This window comes from Penicillium cinerascens (genome assembly GCF_028974065.1).
Source record: "Penicillium cinerascens strain IBT 15544 chromosome Unknown scaffold_4_segment0_segment0, whole genome shotgun sequence".
Classification (NCBI taxonomy): domain Eukaryota; kingdom Fungi; phylum Ascomycota; class Eurotiomycetes; order Eurotiales; family Aspergillaceae; genus Penicillium; species Penicillium cinerascens.
In genome coordinates this window covers 589,235-605,493 of record NW_026695297.1, presented here as the reverse complement: position 1 = coordinate 605,493, position 16,259 = coordinate 589,235, and the positions used below count along the sequence as shown (strand labels likewise).

Genomic DNA, 16,259 nt, shown 5'->3' with positions numbered 1-16,259 from the left:
TCTGCCAAAAACCTGTACAGCCCACCATACAGCTAAGACATTACGACATTGCAAAAGTGATACGTGCATATGATGATAATATTTGACTGACAGGTGCAATCATTAACGAAACAATCAGAGTTCAGCAGAACAGGCCGAAGACATCAAAGCAGACTGGGTATACATCTCAGACATTATCAACTGCAGATAACACACGAAATAGGTATGAATAAGCAACGTGCGCATTCACACAACGGGATAGAAATGAAACCATAGAACAAGAACAAAATGAGAAAGGGGGTATTTCCATTCATATATCTTGCGCATCAGCCCCGCCGAGATGACCGGCGCGAGGGCAAGGTGGTCGTCACCGGTTTCTTGGCCTGGTTTTCCTTCGCCTTGGACCCTTTGCCGCCTCGCCTTGGGGGTGGGGGTGAGTTTTCCTTCTCACTAGTCTCGCCGACTTTGACGTTGTCCTCTTCCTCTTCCTCTTCCTCGGCGTTGTCATCGTCCTCCATCTCTTCATCCTCGTCTTCCTCTTCGGCATCGTCATCTTCAGCCTTGGCCTGGTCCCACTGCTGCATCTCCTCATCTTCTTCATCACTGTCCTTGTCTGCATAGCTGACATCATGCTTTACAGTTCCCCGGCTGCTGCGTCGGCGAGCGGAGGCAGGCACATCATCCCCAGCACCACCATCAGACGACCAGTCATCTTCACCCTTGCGCTTGCGCCTGGGAGCCTTGCTTGACACACCCACAGATGAAGAAGACTTGCGTGGCGGGCGAGCGGACTTCTCCTTCCGTGCCTTCTTGGCTGCCGACGAATGGCCGCTGGCACCCAGGGACTCCTGCTTGCGTTTCTTGGCGGAAGCGTGCGTGCCGGAAGAACCCTTGGATTTCATTGAAGCACGCACAACGCGATCCAACAAATCGTCCATCTCGTCAGGGAGGAAGTTCTTGTCGGCAACATCCTGAGCCTCGCGGTGGTTGGGAATGCTGGCGAACAGTGTGCTGGGAACACCCATCTTTCCAGGGTAGGTCTGCAGAATGTTGGTTCCACCGGCGGCACCACCGAACTTGTGTTGTTGGGAGTATATGTCGGCAAAGCGTCGGATGACCGCCTGGGCCAGATCGGACAGCGTATGGAGACGGGTGGAAATCTCGTCGGATTTGGTGATGCCATCGCGGAATTGCTTAACGCGCTGACCAACGTGGAAGATCAATGACATGTTGTGCTCGTTGGCCACTGCGGAGAGATAGAAGAGGATGTACTGAGAAAAGTCGCTGAGATCAGCGAGCTTTGTTGACTCATCCAGGTCGTCAGATGGGTAGTCTGGGTGATAAGCAAGCAGAGATAAAAGACGGGAGAAGATCATCTCCATCACCATGTTCTGTTCTGTGCGCTTTCCACTGGCCTGGGCTTTTTGGGAGAAATACGCAGCGCGAGATCGCAGCCACGTGAGCGTGCTTTCCTTGAAGCCTCTGCTCGGCTCAAAGCCAAGCAGGCAAGGAACAATGTACCAGCGATGGCTGAGGTGAGACTTTTGCACCAATTTCTTCTTGAGATGGTTGACAAATCCACTGCGGACTTCCAGTAGAGGGTCCTGAGCGACCAGGGCAACAGAATTGAAGTCTGCAGGAGTCAACAGTGAGTCACACAGAATGCTGGAAGCACACAACTTGACTATAGACTTGGCAGCAAGAAGCCGGAGCCGGGACTTCTGGGTCGCCGGGGTATCTTTTTTCTTGGACAGTTCACCCTCGCCAGCCACAAGCTTGTTCAAGGTGTCATATACAGGCTTGGCAAGGGCACGGAAATCCGCTTCATTATCAGCTCCGTCCTGTGCCCGGAGACGGTTAACAATGACCTTGAGGGCCCACTCCTTGGCTTGTGTCTCGTCGTCGGCTGTGTCAGACCAAAGGTATTTAGAATCCGTCTCGGGGGAAAGGTTGGTAAGAAGAATCTTGTTGATAGCAATGGAAATGATAGCATCGCTCTCTTCGTCTGCTTCCCTCGGAGCGAGCAGGTTCAGCTGCGACAAAGCAGCAAGACGAGTAAGGAAGTGATCAGAGCCGTAGGTCCATTTCTTGACACATTTCTGGACCAGATCCTTCGCATACATCTCCTTCTTGTCGGCCGTGGCCATGAGAACTGAGACGGCGTGTTTCGCAGACCGTGGCGAAGAACTGTAAAGGGCGTAGCCTGTGAGCGCTTGGAAGAACTTGCGTTCTTTGGGAAGCTTGGCTGGAAGCTTCTTAGCGAAGCCCGCACAAGCCTTGAGGATGTCTTCATTGCTGTCATCGCCGGGAGAGTTGGCCTTCGGGGCCTGCGCTTCCAGGTCCTTGCACATTTCTTGTACCTGTGCCTCAAGCACCTCCGGGTTTTGAGTGGAGATCTCCTTCAGCATCTCCTGAGCGGCATTGGCCAGGCCGTTCTCATCGGTCCGAGACAGGCTCATGATCGCAGGAATGTGACTCCGGTTGAAGATCAAAGACCCGCAGCGGTATAGCAGAGGTGTCAAGGTTTCAAGCAGAGGCGCATTGTTGGCACTTTGTGCACGTCGCTGAAGCTCCCTAATGGCCTTGATCACAGTACGATAGTCGCTGGCAGCAGCCATGGCGAAGCGGGTCAGTTGATAACTGCGCCGATCATGGACCTTAGCAAATTTCCACAAGTCTGCAGATGATCGTGAGGGATCGGGGAAAAGCTTGGACAATGAGTCAATGATTCTCGATAGTTGTGCCTTGGTTTGATCTTCGTTTTTGTCAATCACGCCACCCTGTTAGAATGTCAGTATGGTGTTGAAATGCCAGCGTGCAAGCCGTGATACTTACATTGTATTTCTCACATGAATCCAAGTACATTGTCACGGCCGACCTCAGTTGCAATTGACGGGCCAGCATGACAAAAAATACTTTCCTAGCCTTTTCGTCCAACCCTCGAAGCAATGTAAGGATACGACGCACACGGATCTTGTCGACATCGTTTTCTTCTTCAGATGGTTGACTGTCCTTCTGCTTTCGAGACTGGCTGGAGGCGCCCCGAGACTTGTTTGACTTGATGGGGGGGTAGTTGAGGGGGAGAAGCGTCTCAAACATCACTCGGTCGATGAGCACATGAACCTCCTGATCGTTTGTATAGAAAGCATCAAAGATCTTCGAAGGTGCATCCTTCAACAAAGAAGCAACAGGCTCGGTATTCTGCTCGATATCACCAGCCGCCACCGCCCAGATACGAGCCAGGACTTTGGTTGAATGTTCGCGCACTTGGGGTCTGCGATCTTTTGGTCGTTCCGAAAGAGCCGCAAGCACCGAGCCGGGTGATGAGCAGCCGCCGTTTACACCCAGCTTGTTAACAATGTGGGAATAGCCAAACTGTCCAACGGCATCCACCGCAGCGAGGCGGACTTTCTCGTCGGCATCCTGAAGCATGATAGCTAGGCTTTGAACGAGACCTTGCTCCTCGTTTTCACTTAGACCAGAGCCTCCAGCCGAAGTCAGGAGGATCCGTCCAACAACAGTGACCCATGCAGCGCGCACTGAAGGGGTCTTGTCCAGTCGGCGGCTCAAGAATGCATCATAAGCTGAGACATGGACTTGAGAGAAGGGCTTGGGAGACAGGGGCGTAAGGAGGACATTGGGTTGAGGGATTGTCTGTGGATATTCCTCCAGCGTCACCGGGGGGTATGTCACTGGATCCATGGGAGGTGCCGGAGGGGGGCCGGCAACGCCGATGCCCGCCGCAAGATCACCAATGGTTTGAGTAGCGAGTAAACGCAGTGCCACGGACTCTGCAGACAATTCAGCTTCGACTTGAGGAATGACATTCTGCAACACTTCAGGGCAGGCGCGCCAGAGTTCCCGAATCAGACGGTGCGCCTTGCTCAATTCCTTTATATCTTCTCCTTCCTCGTCCGAATCATCCAGGCCTGTCTTCCGAACGCCCTGCTTGTTGCCATTTGTCTGACCGGACTGGGCGGAGGCGTCGATGATGACATTGTTGAAGTACTGGCTGATATGGCTGGTCATTCGCTCGGGACAGGCCTGGCAAATGGCCTTGGCCATATTGTAGGCAGGCGGGTAATCCTTCAGCAACAGAGTGTCCTGCTTAGCATCAATCGGACCATCCCCTCGCTTGCCCTTCCTCGGGTTGTCCAGCACGCGGGGGTCGACCCGCAAGAACTGTGCCACAATAGTATCCACCACCTCCGGAGCCAAAACGGGCGTTTCATCGATCACGGTGACCAGCAGCCGGGTCATGTCAAATTCGACGCCCTTTGCGACTTCCTCACCGGTGGAGGCCTTGGAAGAGCCCGAGACGATGTCGAAGCAGCTGGTGAAGAGGGGAACGATGAGCGAATCGGGATGGTCGAGATCAGTCATTAGGACAATGCTCTTAACCTCGGCGAGCGAGCCCAAGACATAGATGTGCTGGGCATTGTAGGCATTGGACGGATCGGCCAGTGCGGGGATAATCGATGTGATGATACATGTGAAAATATCCTGTTATCGAGTCTGTGGTCAGCGCGTGTCCCCCATTTACAAAGAATCACGATTCCCGCTCGCCATCTGCCAATGCACACCTTAAGCTGGTTCCGTGTAAAAGGCGCGTCGGGCGCGCAGAGTCGCAAGACATCGACGATGCAGCATGTGGCCCACGCTCGCACACCCTTATCCTTGTGGGCAAGCAAGTGCGCGCTGGCGAGTTCCTGAGAGACCTTGCGCAAAGATTCCTTGTCAATTTCTTCCTGTTCAAGCTTGCGCAATTCCTGGGCGAGAGTTTGAAGGCGCTCCAGTAGATCGGCGATAGGGATGGCGGAGCGCCCCACGCGCCACGACAGCGGTTGATTGAAGGACAGGCTGCGAAGGCCAGTGTCCTCGTCCGCGTCGGCAGGAGGTCGAGTGCGCGACGGCATGATGCAACGAATCTCACATGGGAGATGTGAGGAGGGAGGGACGCGGTACGAAAAGGGTGGTGTGGAGGTTGACCGCCCAGACGCGTCGCACGGGATCGCGTCTGCCCTACAAAACCGTGCTGATCCAACGGGTTCCCTTTGGTTTTGAACATCTTCGGGCTGTGTATTTGGTAGTTCTCTGATTCATTGTACATTTCTGATCTCATCGGATTTTCGTATGTACTTCAATGTCAATCAGTCGGATTTATCTCCACAATGCATTTGCTGCTATCAACATACAGTAGCATTCGGGCAGGTACCCGGCAGGTGAGCCGAGTCCCCACCAGCAACACTCTGACATCAACTGGAGACCCTAGGCATCTATAGCTAGACAGCTTTATGTAGATGCCTGCAATATACTACACGTTGGTCTGAAAATATCCCAGGAGTGGGGCTGATTATTTATCGGGCCCGATGAACGAATTTGCCGACCGAGACGGATATAAAAGCCTTGGCAGCCGCACGACGGAGTGTCAGGGCGAGTTCTGACAGGGTTACGAGTAAGCTCATGAAGCTGGTCGGGCTCAAAGGAGCACCAAACAACACGCTTCCGCATCGAGATCGGATCGAATTCGTAACCGGAAGCGGGGGTCACGAAATCTGCCGAACTGCTTCCCTCGGTCGTTCGGCCCACGCGAAGACCGACCCCGAGCGTCTGGTCGAATCACTTTTCTTTCTGATTGTGGCGACTGACGCCATCGGGGCTTTTTTCACACCGCCAGAGGGTCTTCTGATACGATGATGAGCTCGGGAGAGTTCAGTGACTAATGATTTTGATATGTCCCATGTTTTACCGTGCTCAATCTGGCCTTCACCAGGGCGGGATACCGGCACGATATCTTGTTTCAAGATGTGAAGCAGCATCTCGCGTCTTCGGGCCTATACTGTGTAATCCACGGCCCTACCACGGCCCTATGGACGGACATAGCAGATAGTGGACTCGACAAGTAGATGATGGGTCGGGCCACGAGGTTTGCACTTGCTCCGAGCTTTCTGATCTTCTTAGCTCCGGTCCGATTCTCTTCTAGAAGACCCACGAGCATAGATTTCCCATGGCGGTTAAATGCTCCCTGATCGCCCACCTGTACGGCTTTCTCTGTAACAAGATCAATAACGCTTTCAACGCATCCCTAGTGGCGCACGTGAAGTGTATACCCATACTACTATACAACCTGGACTCAACATGACTACGAATCAATTTGACTCGGCTCTCACCACTCCCCGTCAAAGTATGGAGCACCACGAACCCCAAGAGCCCGTTGCGGCTGTTCCTGATGACAAGATACGATCGCCTCAAGATGATACCGATGTTGAGAGTGCCCAGAATCAGCAAGTCACGGAAAAGCCTGCCGAAAAAGACCCCAACCTCGTGGAATGGGACGGCCCCGATGATCCTGAGAATCCCCAGAACTTCACGCGGCTGCGCAAATGGATCATTACTGTGTCCATGTCTTTGATGACTATGTGGGTTACCTTTGCTAGCAGTGTCTTCTCGACCGCAACCCTAGTCACCGCGAAAGAATTCAACGTCTCCAGCGAAGTCATGATTCTGGGAACCAGTTTGACCGTCTTTGGCTTCGCTCTGGGCCCTCTCTTCTGGGCCCCGTTGTCCGAACTATACGGTCGTCGACTCCCGCTCTTCTCTGGCTATATCATCTTCGCCATTTTCCAAATCCCCGTCGCTGTCGCGCAGAACCTTGAGACAATCATGATCTGTCGTTTCCTCATCGGTCTTTTTGGCTGCTCTCCACTCGCTTGTGTCGGCGGTGCCATGGCTGATATCTGGGACCCCGTTGACCGCGCCGTCGCCATTGCGATGTTTAGTTCAGCCACCTTCCTGGGCCCCGTGTTGGGACCTATCATCGGTGGCTTCATCACAGAGAGCCACTTGGGCTGGCGCTGGACCGCATGGATCACACTCATCGCATCTGCCTTCTTTGGCTTGATCGCCCTCATCATCGTACCCGAGACGTACGGCCCCAAGCTGCTTCAAGAGCGTGCTGCCCGTCTGCGCCGGGAGACCCGTAACTGGGCCCTGCACTCTTTCCTGGACGAACACAGGCCCACGATGTCGGATATTGTCTACAAGTACCTCCTGCGTCCCTTCCAGATGCTGTTCGCCGAGCCCATTCTCATCTGCATCACCATCTACCTGGCCCTGATCTACGGTATCCTCTACCTCTTCTTCGAGGCCTACCCCGTCTCCTTCGGGGAAGTCCGTGGCTGGACCAACGAGGGTGTCGCCGCTCTCCCCTTCATCGGAATCATGATCGGTGTACTCCTTGGCGTCGCCCTAATCGTCTACACAACCAAGACCCGCTTCGCCCGCAAGCTTGCGAAGCACGGCCGCGTCGTCCCCGAAGAGCGTCTCGTGCCCATGATGATCGCCTCCGTGCTCCTACCCATCGGCCTCTTCTGGTTCGGCTGGACCTCCAGCCCACACGTCTCATGGGTCCCCCAGGTTATTGCCGGCGTGCCTATCGGCATGGGTATCCTGGTTATTTTCATGCAAGGTCTCAACTACATCATCGATGTGTATATGATGTACGCCAACTCTGCCATCGCTGCGAACACTCTTGTTCGTTCTGCGCTTGGTGGTGCGTTCCCGCTATTTGCAACCCAGATGTACCACAATCTTGGTGTCAACTGGGCTTCTAGTGTGTTGGGTTTCATTACTGTTGCTATGATTCCTATTCCCATTCTCTTCTTCTTCTATGGCGCGAAGATTCGTGCTATGAGCCGCTTCACCCCGAAGTTCTAATTTATTGGTCTGTTTGATCCTAGGACGAGAAAAAAGCCTGGTGCACATATTTACTGCCGGCATTTTCTTTTTGCTTTTGTTCTGGCGTTGCATCTATCTTGACTTAGAGCGTACGTGCATTGATAGAATAATGAATACATATAATTTTCATCATGAGAAATATTCCGAGTACTATAGAAAGCTATACAATGAGTCGCAACGTCGTTGGATCTTAAAAGCTCTGGAGCACACCTGCAACCGGCGAGGGGCCCGCAAGTCGCACGGAACGCACTCTAGTCCCGTCAAGCGCGTGGTACAAATACTACCAGTGGGGCCGGGCGGGTACAGAGGTACATGTATCTCAAAAATATGGAACTACGAACGTATAAAATTCAACGGGGGGATTGCTCCACTTGTATTGGCTATTATGGCACATTGTATGAGGGCAGGAAAGCACAAATCGAAAAAGGCCCACAGACCAGCTCTCAAAGGAAATTCCAACCTCGAAAACGATCTACCTATGAATCTCACCGCAGGAACCCTGGCCGAGATAGAGCGGCCTAAAAATCACAAATCGTCAAAGCAAAGGGGAAAAAAGAACCCATTTAGTCGTAGAGGCTATCGTCATTGCCGGCGTCGCCGAACGTGTCGTTGTTCTGCACCTCCCCAGCACCAGGGAAGCGGAAGAAGCTGCTGCCTCCGGAGTTCTTCAAGCTCTGAGCGAAGGCCTCGTAGCGGCGGATCTCGACGTCGCTGACGGAGCGGCGCGCCGTCTTCATGGCCTCCTCGAAGTGGGCGCGGGTGAGCTCGGGAACGGGGTCCTCGACATCCTCCTCGTCGTCCATGGTAATGTCCTCGCCGGCAGCCTCGCGAGCCTTGACACGCTCGATGTCGATGGAGATGGCCTCCTTGATAGCAAGCTTGACGGCACGCTGGGTCACGAAGCCAAGATCGGCACCGGAGAAACCGTGGGTCTTGCTGGCAATAAAGGATATGTCGACATCGTCGGCAACAGGGGTTTTGCGGAGCTGAGCCTTGAGGATACCCTCACGAGAAGACTGGTCGGGCAGGGGAACGTAGACTAGAGTGTCCAGACGGCCGGGACGGACCAGGGCGGCATCAAGCTGCTCGGGACGGTTGGTAGCACCGATAACAAAGACATTCTTCTTGGAGGTCATACCATCCATCTCTGTTGTGATATTAGCAATGATCAGTATATAAGAATTTCAGATGAACTCACCAGTCAGGAGCTGGTTGACAACACGGTCGGAAGCACCGCCGGCATCACCGACGGAGCCACCACGGGACTTGGCAATAGAGTCCAACTCGTCAAGGAAGACGACGCAAGGAGCGGCGGCACGGGCCTTGTCGAAGATGTCACGAATGTTGGATTCGGACTCACCAAACCACATGCTCAGAAGTTCGGGTCCCTTGACCGAGATGAAGTTGGCAGCACACTCGTTAGCGACAGCCTTGGCCAACATGGTCTTACCAGTACCAGGAGGACCATAGAACAGAACACCACGAGAAGGCGAGAGACCAAACTTCTGGAACATCTCGGGGTGGTCGACAGGGTACTGGACGCTCTCGATAAGCTCGCGCTTGACCTCCTCCAGACCACCAATGTCGTCCCAACGGACGTTGGGAACCTCGACCACGGCAACCTCGCGGAGGGCGGAGGGGTTGGAGACACCCAGGGCGTAGCGGAAGTTTTCCATGGTGACACCCAGGGAGTCAAGAACCTCAGCATCAATAGTATCCTCATCCAGATCAATGAGATCCATCTTCTCACGAATCTGTTGCATAGCGGCCTCAGAGCAGAGGGATGCCAGATCGGAACCGACGTAACCGTGGGTCTCGGCGGCAATGGTCTCGAGGTCGACATCCTCACCTAGCTTCATGTTCTTGGTGTGGATCTGCATGATCTCCAGACGGCCAGTGGGGTCGGGGATACCGATGTCAACCTCACGGTCGAAGCGGCCGAAGCGGCGGAGCGCGGGATCAATGGAGTTGGGGCGGTTGGTGGCGGCCATGACCACAACGTTGGAGCGGGCCTTCATGCCGTCCATGAGGGTCAGGAGCTGGGAAACGACACGGCGCTCGACCTCACCGTTGGTCTTCTCACGCTTGGGGGCGATAGAGTCAATCTCATCAATGAAGATGATGGCGGGAGAGTTCTTCTCGGCCTCCTCGAAAGCCTTGCGCAGGTTCGATTCGGACTCACCGGCCATCTTAGACATGATCTCGGGGCCGTTGATGAGGAAGAAGAAAGCGCCGGTCTCGTTGGCCACGGCACGAGCCATCAGGGTCTTACCAGTACCCGGGGGACCATACATAAGGATACCACGGGGCGGCTTGATACCAATGGATTTGAAGAGTTGAGGGTGGCGGAGAGGCAGCTCGACCAACTCACGGATCTGAGCCATCTGTTTCCGACAGCCACCAATGTCATCGTAACCGACTTCATTGAGGTTACCCTCCTCATCCTCTCGTTGGATGGGCTCACCCTCGCAGTGAATAACTGTGTCCTGTGCGACAATACCGAACTCTGGGGCGTCGACCTCCACAACCTTAAACTCCACCTGTCTCATACCACCTCGTACTGTGAACAGGTCACCCTGCCTGACTGGTCGGTAGGCCTCGCGGAAGTAGGGGGCGAGGTAGACATCGAAAAGGGAGCCGGTCAGGCCCTCGACGGTATCGGCAATAGGGAGGACAGCGATGCGCTTGGCCTAGATGGGAGATGATACATTAGCAGAGACCAAAAGGTCGTCAAGGTAGGGAAAAGACGACATACGTATTTAATATCGGGACAGGCGTGGACGGTGACGATATCACCATGCTTGACACGGAGGTTGTGGCGCACAACACGGTTGATGCGGACGCTTCCGTCATCCAGATCATCGTCGGCCAAAACAATAAGCACGGTATCCTTTCTCTTCTTACCCTTCACAAGGACCTGTTCGGGAAGTAGGAGATTAGCAGACATCAACAATTTGAGTTAGAGTGGGAAAGACATACAGTATCACCCCGGAAGAGTTGGAGAGTTTCCATAGTGTTGTTTGACAGAGCAATAACCGAGTTATCATCATTGACGGCATCAGTCACACTGTTGATGAGGTGTCAGCTTCGGCCCAGGAATCAGTTAGAGTAGCTCAATGTTCGCTTACATCAAAGAGTTGGGCTTCTTCTTCTTCTTGAGGATGGCGGTGGCGGTGTCGAGCTCCTGTGCGATGTTAGCTGCCGCGTCGTGGCCACGCTGTGCTGAGTCCGCCTTACCTCCTTGTGCTCGGCGCCAGAGGCATCCCTGCGACCATCGTTAACATTGAGCGAGAAAGAGATGCACCATGGGAGCATACCGAAGGTTAACCCTCTTCTTCTCGTGGGTGTGATCCGGCTCGGACGACATTGTGAAGGATCTGAGGTGTGTGACGTTGATGAGAACCGAGCTTGGGGAAGGGAATGGTCAAGGTGTTCACAACCGAGCGGAGCAGCTCGATAACACGAACGAAAAGCGACAATGAAGAAAGTGGCGATGGAGATGCAGGAAAACCGGCAGATCAAGAAGCAGACCTGACGGCGACGGGGAGATGAGAGGAAGTGTTGGAGCTTACCAGGTACCCGTTGAGTGACGATATCCCCGGCGCTGACTTAAGCTCCGATTATGTCATCGGCCACGGCGAATCTGATGGAAGTGCGTCGATCGGTGCCTTGGTGCCTTTCAATGCAGGGGTCAAGGTGTCGACCACGTTGACTAACCGGTTGGTTGCCAGACCTAAAATTTGATATCAACTATCTCTCGTCGCCTTCCCTTTCTTCGAATTTCATACAAGACTCTGGCTGGCTGGATTTTGGTCCCAATATCATAGGATCCTTCGCCGTGGGCATCTTCGTGTTCACTCGCTTCGTGCCACGCTTCACGGAGGGCATAGCGGCACCAAATCTTGCACGCCCATAGCTGCTGGAAGAGATTCGCTTGCTATAAAGACTCTCCTGCGTAGCAGACCGTTGGTTGTCCCGCTTCTTTCCATAAGCATCCACTATAAACGCCATTTCTTCACGTCGAGGCACGACAACAGGCTCCGTATTAGGAATATCGTCCAGCCAGTCAATGACACTTCTCAAATCGCTATAGCCGCGCAACGTAGCTAAAGTACGACAAAAAAAATCGGTAGAAACTTAGGGCATTTTGGAAGTATCCATGTCTGCCCCACGAGGCGAAGGATCCTGGGCATGGTTCAGCACGCATTCGAAAAATTCACTCCACGAGCTGACACATCTTTGGCAAAGCGGGCATTCCGAAGGTGGGGACTCTTCTTTTTGGCTTTTGCGCAAAACTTCGTGGTTTAGGATGATCCCATGCATTGATAAACAATGGGTTCTCGCTTTATCGCGTCTCAAAAACTGCCGTGCGCAAGATCGTTCGATGCAACAATAACTGAAACGAGGGTAGTGTTGGTTCTCCACGTGTCTTTTCAACGATCCGCGACTATATGATGACCAAGATCGCGCAAAGCAAAGTGGGCACGTAAGCTGAGTCCCATGCGTAGGCTCATTCTGATCGAGGGACATTGAGGACTCCAGGAAGAGTGGATAGGTACTGCCGCTTGGTAAAATCAATGGCAAACCGTGCTTTGTGTTTTGGGCCACAGAATCCCCGTTATGTCTTACCGGAATCCACGGGTTTAAGCTGATAGGCCTCATTTGGAAAAGCCGGATAACGGCCTCATGGCCATAGTGGATTGCCCAGAATAAAGGAGTGTGCCCCTCTACATCCTTCGAGTCTGGCGAGGCACCTTTCTCCAACAAGAGCCTAACCACAGCGGTATGACCATTTTCTGCAGCCCAGGAAATTGGTGTCCGGCCGAGCTCATCTTTAGAATCTACCTCAACGGCTTGTTGCAGTAGAAAATGAACAATTTCCACCCACCCATCGGCAGCCGCCCATGAAAGAGGTGTTTTGCCATACTCGTCTTTCGGATCAGGATTGGCACCTCTCCTGACGAGAAGTTGGGCGATCTCATTGTAACCTCGATACGCCGCCCATGAAAGAGGGGTCTGACAATCGATATCCGTGGAGTCTGGATTGACATCGTAATCAAGAAGAAGGTTTACGACGTAAACGCAGCCCACCGAGGCGGCCAAAGAGATAGGCGTTCGACCCATTCTATCACGTACGTGTGCATTAACAAAGTTCTCCAAGAAGAGCTTGACAACCTCGTTATGGCCAGCGTGTATCGCCCACATGAAGGGTGTTCTGCCCGTTGAATCCACCACATGAGATTGGTCGCAATGTTGGATCAAGGTCTGCACCACCCGTTCAAGCCCAAAATATGCAGCCAGATGCAGGCCGGTGAACCCTATAGGCACCCGTTGGGAATAATCACCATAACTTGAAAATCCATTGAGGGCAAAAATTTCTTGCACACTTGCATTGACTTTGTATGTATCACTGAGGAAGGCCATGACCAATTCTTCATTTATTGGCTAGGCCCGAGTGTGGTGCCCCCAGTTTTTAGCTGCACAAGAATAAAGAGGGTATTGATCAAGGCGTGTTTCAAACTCTGTATCGGTGGAGCAGATGCCTTTTTGGAAAACATCAAATGAGAGATATGTCACACAAATCGTCGCAATCCTATTATGTGCATCTGCGAACCAGCGAGTCCACTTGCGTTCAAAGTACTCCTTGGTGGTGTAGTGGACCAATCGAATTATATCCCCTGAAGGATCCGATGTTATTGTGATCAAGCCTGCACAAACAGAAATGATGTCCTCGATATCGGGAAGGTTGTCCTCATGAAATGAGGATTCACCAAGCTCCACGGCAAGGGCCTGTAGTAGCTCCAACCTTGTCAACGGTCTTCTGGCGCAAGTTACCCAAGACAACGCTTCTATTGCCATATTTCTCCTATCCGAGCCCTGGCCTTCGATTCTCTTCATAGTCTTATCGTATGCTGTGTCATATGTTTGAGAGCTTCTTGCTAGCCCCTCGAGCTCACGTTTTATTGCTCTTTCAGAGCGTTTTTCGCTCAGCGAGTCCAGATGAAGCTGCGCAAGAAGAAACCTACGGTATTGTGAGAATGGGTTACCAAATCAGTTAGATAGGAAATATAGGTCTGGGCTCACATTCCATCAGCGGCAGCGGTGATCTTTTTTACGATCTCTTGTTGAAGCGGTTGGTTTCTCGACACAAAGGCTGGGAGTTTCCTCAAATTGGTATTGAGATAGACCATCACATCTGGGTTTGTTGCCCGGATTTCTTGAGAAGGCATTTTCTGAAACCTAGCCATTATCTCGGGGACAAACCTCGATGTTGCCAAAATGTTCAATCTAGTCGTTAACTGAATATCAAAGAATTCGTCCAATATTGGTGATATTGCAAGAGTGTTGCACTCGTCCAATGCATCAATGACAATGAAGACACGGGTTAAACCACTCACAATCGACCGTAGGGCCTTAGAAATTTCATTAAACGAAGGTCGTGATCCTTTGGCCTTGTGCTTAGCGTGCAAGGCTATAACACTCTCTGGAATTAAACCCAGGCATTGAGCCAGCTGACGAAGTATGCTTGCTAGTAAGCTTTCTGCTTTCTGTATTTGATCGTCATAATGTTCAAAACTGCAGAAAAGATATGCAATGCCGACGTCGCGGTCATTTCCAAATCGAATCTCCAACTCATTGATTACAATCGATGCAATAATTGTCTTGCCAGCTCCAGGAATACCTGGACAGAATAATGTTTGCTGTGGTCTTTCGAGCCATACTTGAAATTTGAGTGACTCTGGAAGCCACCCTCCTGTCCCTTGTTGGCGCCGACCGATAAAGTTACTCTGCTGTATCGCATAATTCGTTGGCGATAACCAGTCAAGACACTGTTGGTTTTCTTCGTTGCTTTTATACTTTAGTAAATCCAAGACACCGTCGCGAGTCATCCGCCCGTTGATAGCATTCAGAAGGCCAATATTACTGCAAAGACGATTTCTAAGATCACTAGCATCGTCTGGTTCCCATTTGAGACGTTTCCAGATCCTTTTGAAACTATGCGGGGCGTCTATCGCGGAGTATCGCTCAATAGTCTTCTCAATTCCAGTGAGAACGTTACTGCAGCTGACTGCTATTTCTTGCAGCCTCGTTTCCTGAGCATTGCAAAGAGTGGTACCAGATAAATTGATTTTGATATCATTTATGACGATGGTAAGGTTCCTGACCCTATTGACGAATACATCAGTGAGAATGTCTCGTCATACAGCAACACGGTAGCGCAGTACTCATCGGAGAGAGCCTTAAATTGAGCAGGCGCACCAACGAAGTTTCTTCGAATGATGTTGGCTCGATCAATCACAGTTACAAAATCACCAATGCTGAAGCCGAAACTCATTATCAATGGCAAGAAAGTTGACAAGAAGACGAGTTGGCGCGGAAAGTGGGGGAAAGTGGGGTTGAGGTCAGTTACTCAACAAGGGAACGTTTTGGAGCCAACGTTGTCTTCTGGCTCGCATTGGGCAGCACGTACTGCTGCCGCCTAGAAGCCAGTAGGCATCTGATTTGTTCGAACTTTTTTCCTCAAAAATATTTTCACAAAGTCACCATCAAATCGATCGCGACGATAACCTTTTTTCAGCGCTTTTGGTCAAGCCGACTGAAGATGTAAGCAAAGAAGTCTAGGATTTTCTGCGGGTTAATTGCCGATATGCCTATTGCGATGAAAGATAACACCCCAGAGTTTATAGTACTAACAGTGTCCAAGGTTATCAAGGTCCTTGAAGTTTAGCAATCACAAAAACATTGTACTAGGTAGAGCCTTTTGCGTTTTATGAGCCAATAGCTTGTATGCGGAAAAGTAATGTACTGACAGGTAAAGAAGGATGCATACAGTCAGAGGGAGACTCCTGTTCACTTTTATCGAAAAATTTACGAGCACCCCTGAGCTCTTGCCAACCTCATGATAAAAGCGCCAGTAATTGTTCCAATTCAAGTATTTTAGTACAAGTATCGGGCAAAGAGTGAGGTCATATCGAACGCCCTGGTGGGAATAAACATCGCCATGGGCATCTCCGGGGATATTCCACCAGCATACCATCGATATCATGTCTCCTTGTGCCTAAAGGATGAAGCAAGTGTGCTTCCCAAACAGTCGATGCGGCTCAAAGAGCTTTTCCCCACCATCGATGAAGGTGGGACTGCCACCCCTTTCACACCTTCACACGCACGTTGATACCCTGTTAGCATATGTAGACATTTCAGGGTCCCACATCTTCTGATGGTAATAAGAAAATCGGAGACCCGACCAAATGAATAAAAGCAGCGGGACGATGACAAAAAATAACCCAATGCGGCAAGTCCAACAGCCCCAGCCCCAAATCCATCAAAGAATCAAAGCACAAAACCGCCCATTAACATCCACTTCGAACTCCGCAATCCACGTAAGACTTTCCCCGAAGTCTCTAGACCCCGTTAATCCCCCTTCCCGACCCGCATCCCATCGTGGCACCGGAATTACAGTAGTTTTCGAATGCAGTTTCATCTCCACACTTACTTCATTCCCGGGAAATAAATCAGAAAGGCCCTAATCCAATTTCAGGTCA

At 51.8% G+C, this 16,259-nt stretch overlaps 4 protein-coding genes across 4 annotated transcripts; 1 reads left to right on the top strand and 3 right to left on the bottom strand.

Annotated features, from left to right (window-relative positions):
• Positions 1-305: 305 nt before the first annotated feature.
• N7498_008176 (sister chromatid cohesion factor PDS5) lies at positions 306-4,895 on the bottom strand (the record flags this gene model as incomplete). Its single annotated transcript, XM_058455238.1, has 3 exons — positions 306-2,759; positions 2,815-4,482; positions 4,563-4,895. 3 exons carry the CDS (start codon positions 4,893-4,895, stop codon positions 306-308), a joined length of 4,455 nt encoding a protein of 1,484 aa, XP_058305226.1.
• Positions 4,896-6,117: 1,222 nt separating this feature from the next.
• Positions 6,118-7,695, top strand: N7498_008175 (MFS transporter; the record flags this gene model as incomplete). Its single annotated transcript, XM_058455237.1, has 1 exon — positions 6,118-7,695. The coding sequence occupies one exon, from the start codon at positions 6,118-6,120 to the stop codon at positions 7,693-7,695; it is 1,578 nt and encodes a 525-aa protein (XP_058305225.1).
• A 584-nt stretch (positions 7,696-8,279) lies between these two features.
• Positions 8,280-11,249, bottom strand: cdc48 (AAA family ATPase CDC48; the record flags this gene model as incomplete). Its single annotated transcript, XM_058455236.1, has 7 exons — positions 11,034-11,249; positions 10,954-10,981; positions 10,845-10,933; positions 10,696-10,783; positions 10,472-10,633; positions 8,915-10,406; positions 8,280-8,863 (listed from the first exon to the last, which is right to left on the bottom strand). The coding sequence occupies exons 1-7, from the start codon at positions 11,081-11,083 to the stop codon at positions 8,280-8,282; spliced, it is 2,493 nt and encodes an 830-aa protein (XP_058305224.1). The 5' UTR covers positions 11,084-11,249.
• An 87-nt stretch (positions 11,250-11,336) lies between these two features.
• N7498_008173 (ankyrin repeat domain-containing protein) lies at positions 11,337-15,052 on the bottom strand (the record flags this gene model as incomplete). Its single annotated transcript, XM_058455235.1, has 7 exons — positions 11,337-11,449; positions 11,505-11,803; positions 11,950-12,011; positions 12,346-13,034; positions 13,296-13,738; positions 13,801-14,883; positions 14,922-15,052. 7 exons carry the CDS (start codon positions 15,050-15,052, stop codon positions 11,337-11,339), a joined length of 2,820 nt encoding a protein of 939 aa, XP_058305223.1.
• Between the last annotated feature and the right edge of the window lie 1,207 nt (positions 15,053-16,259).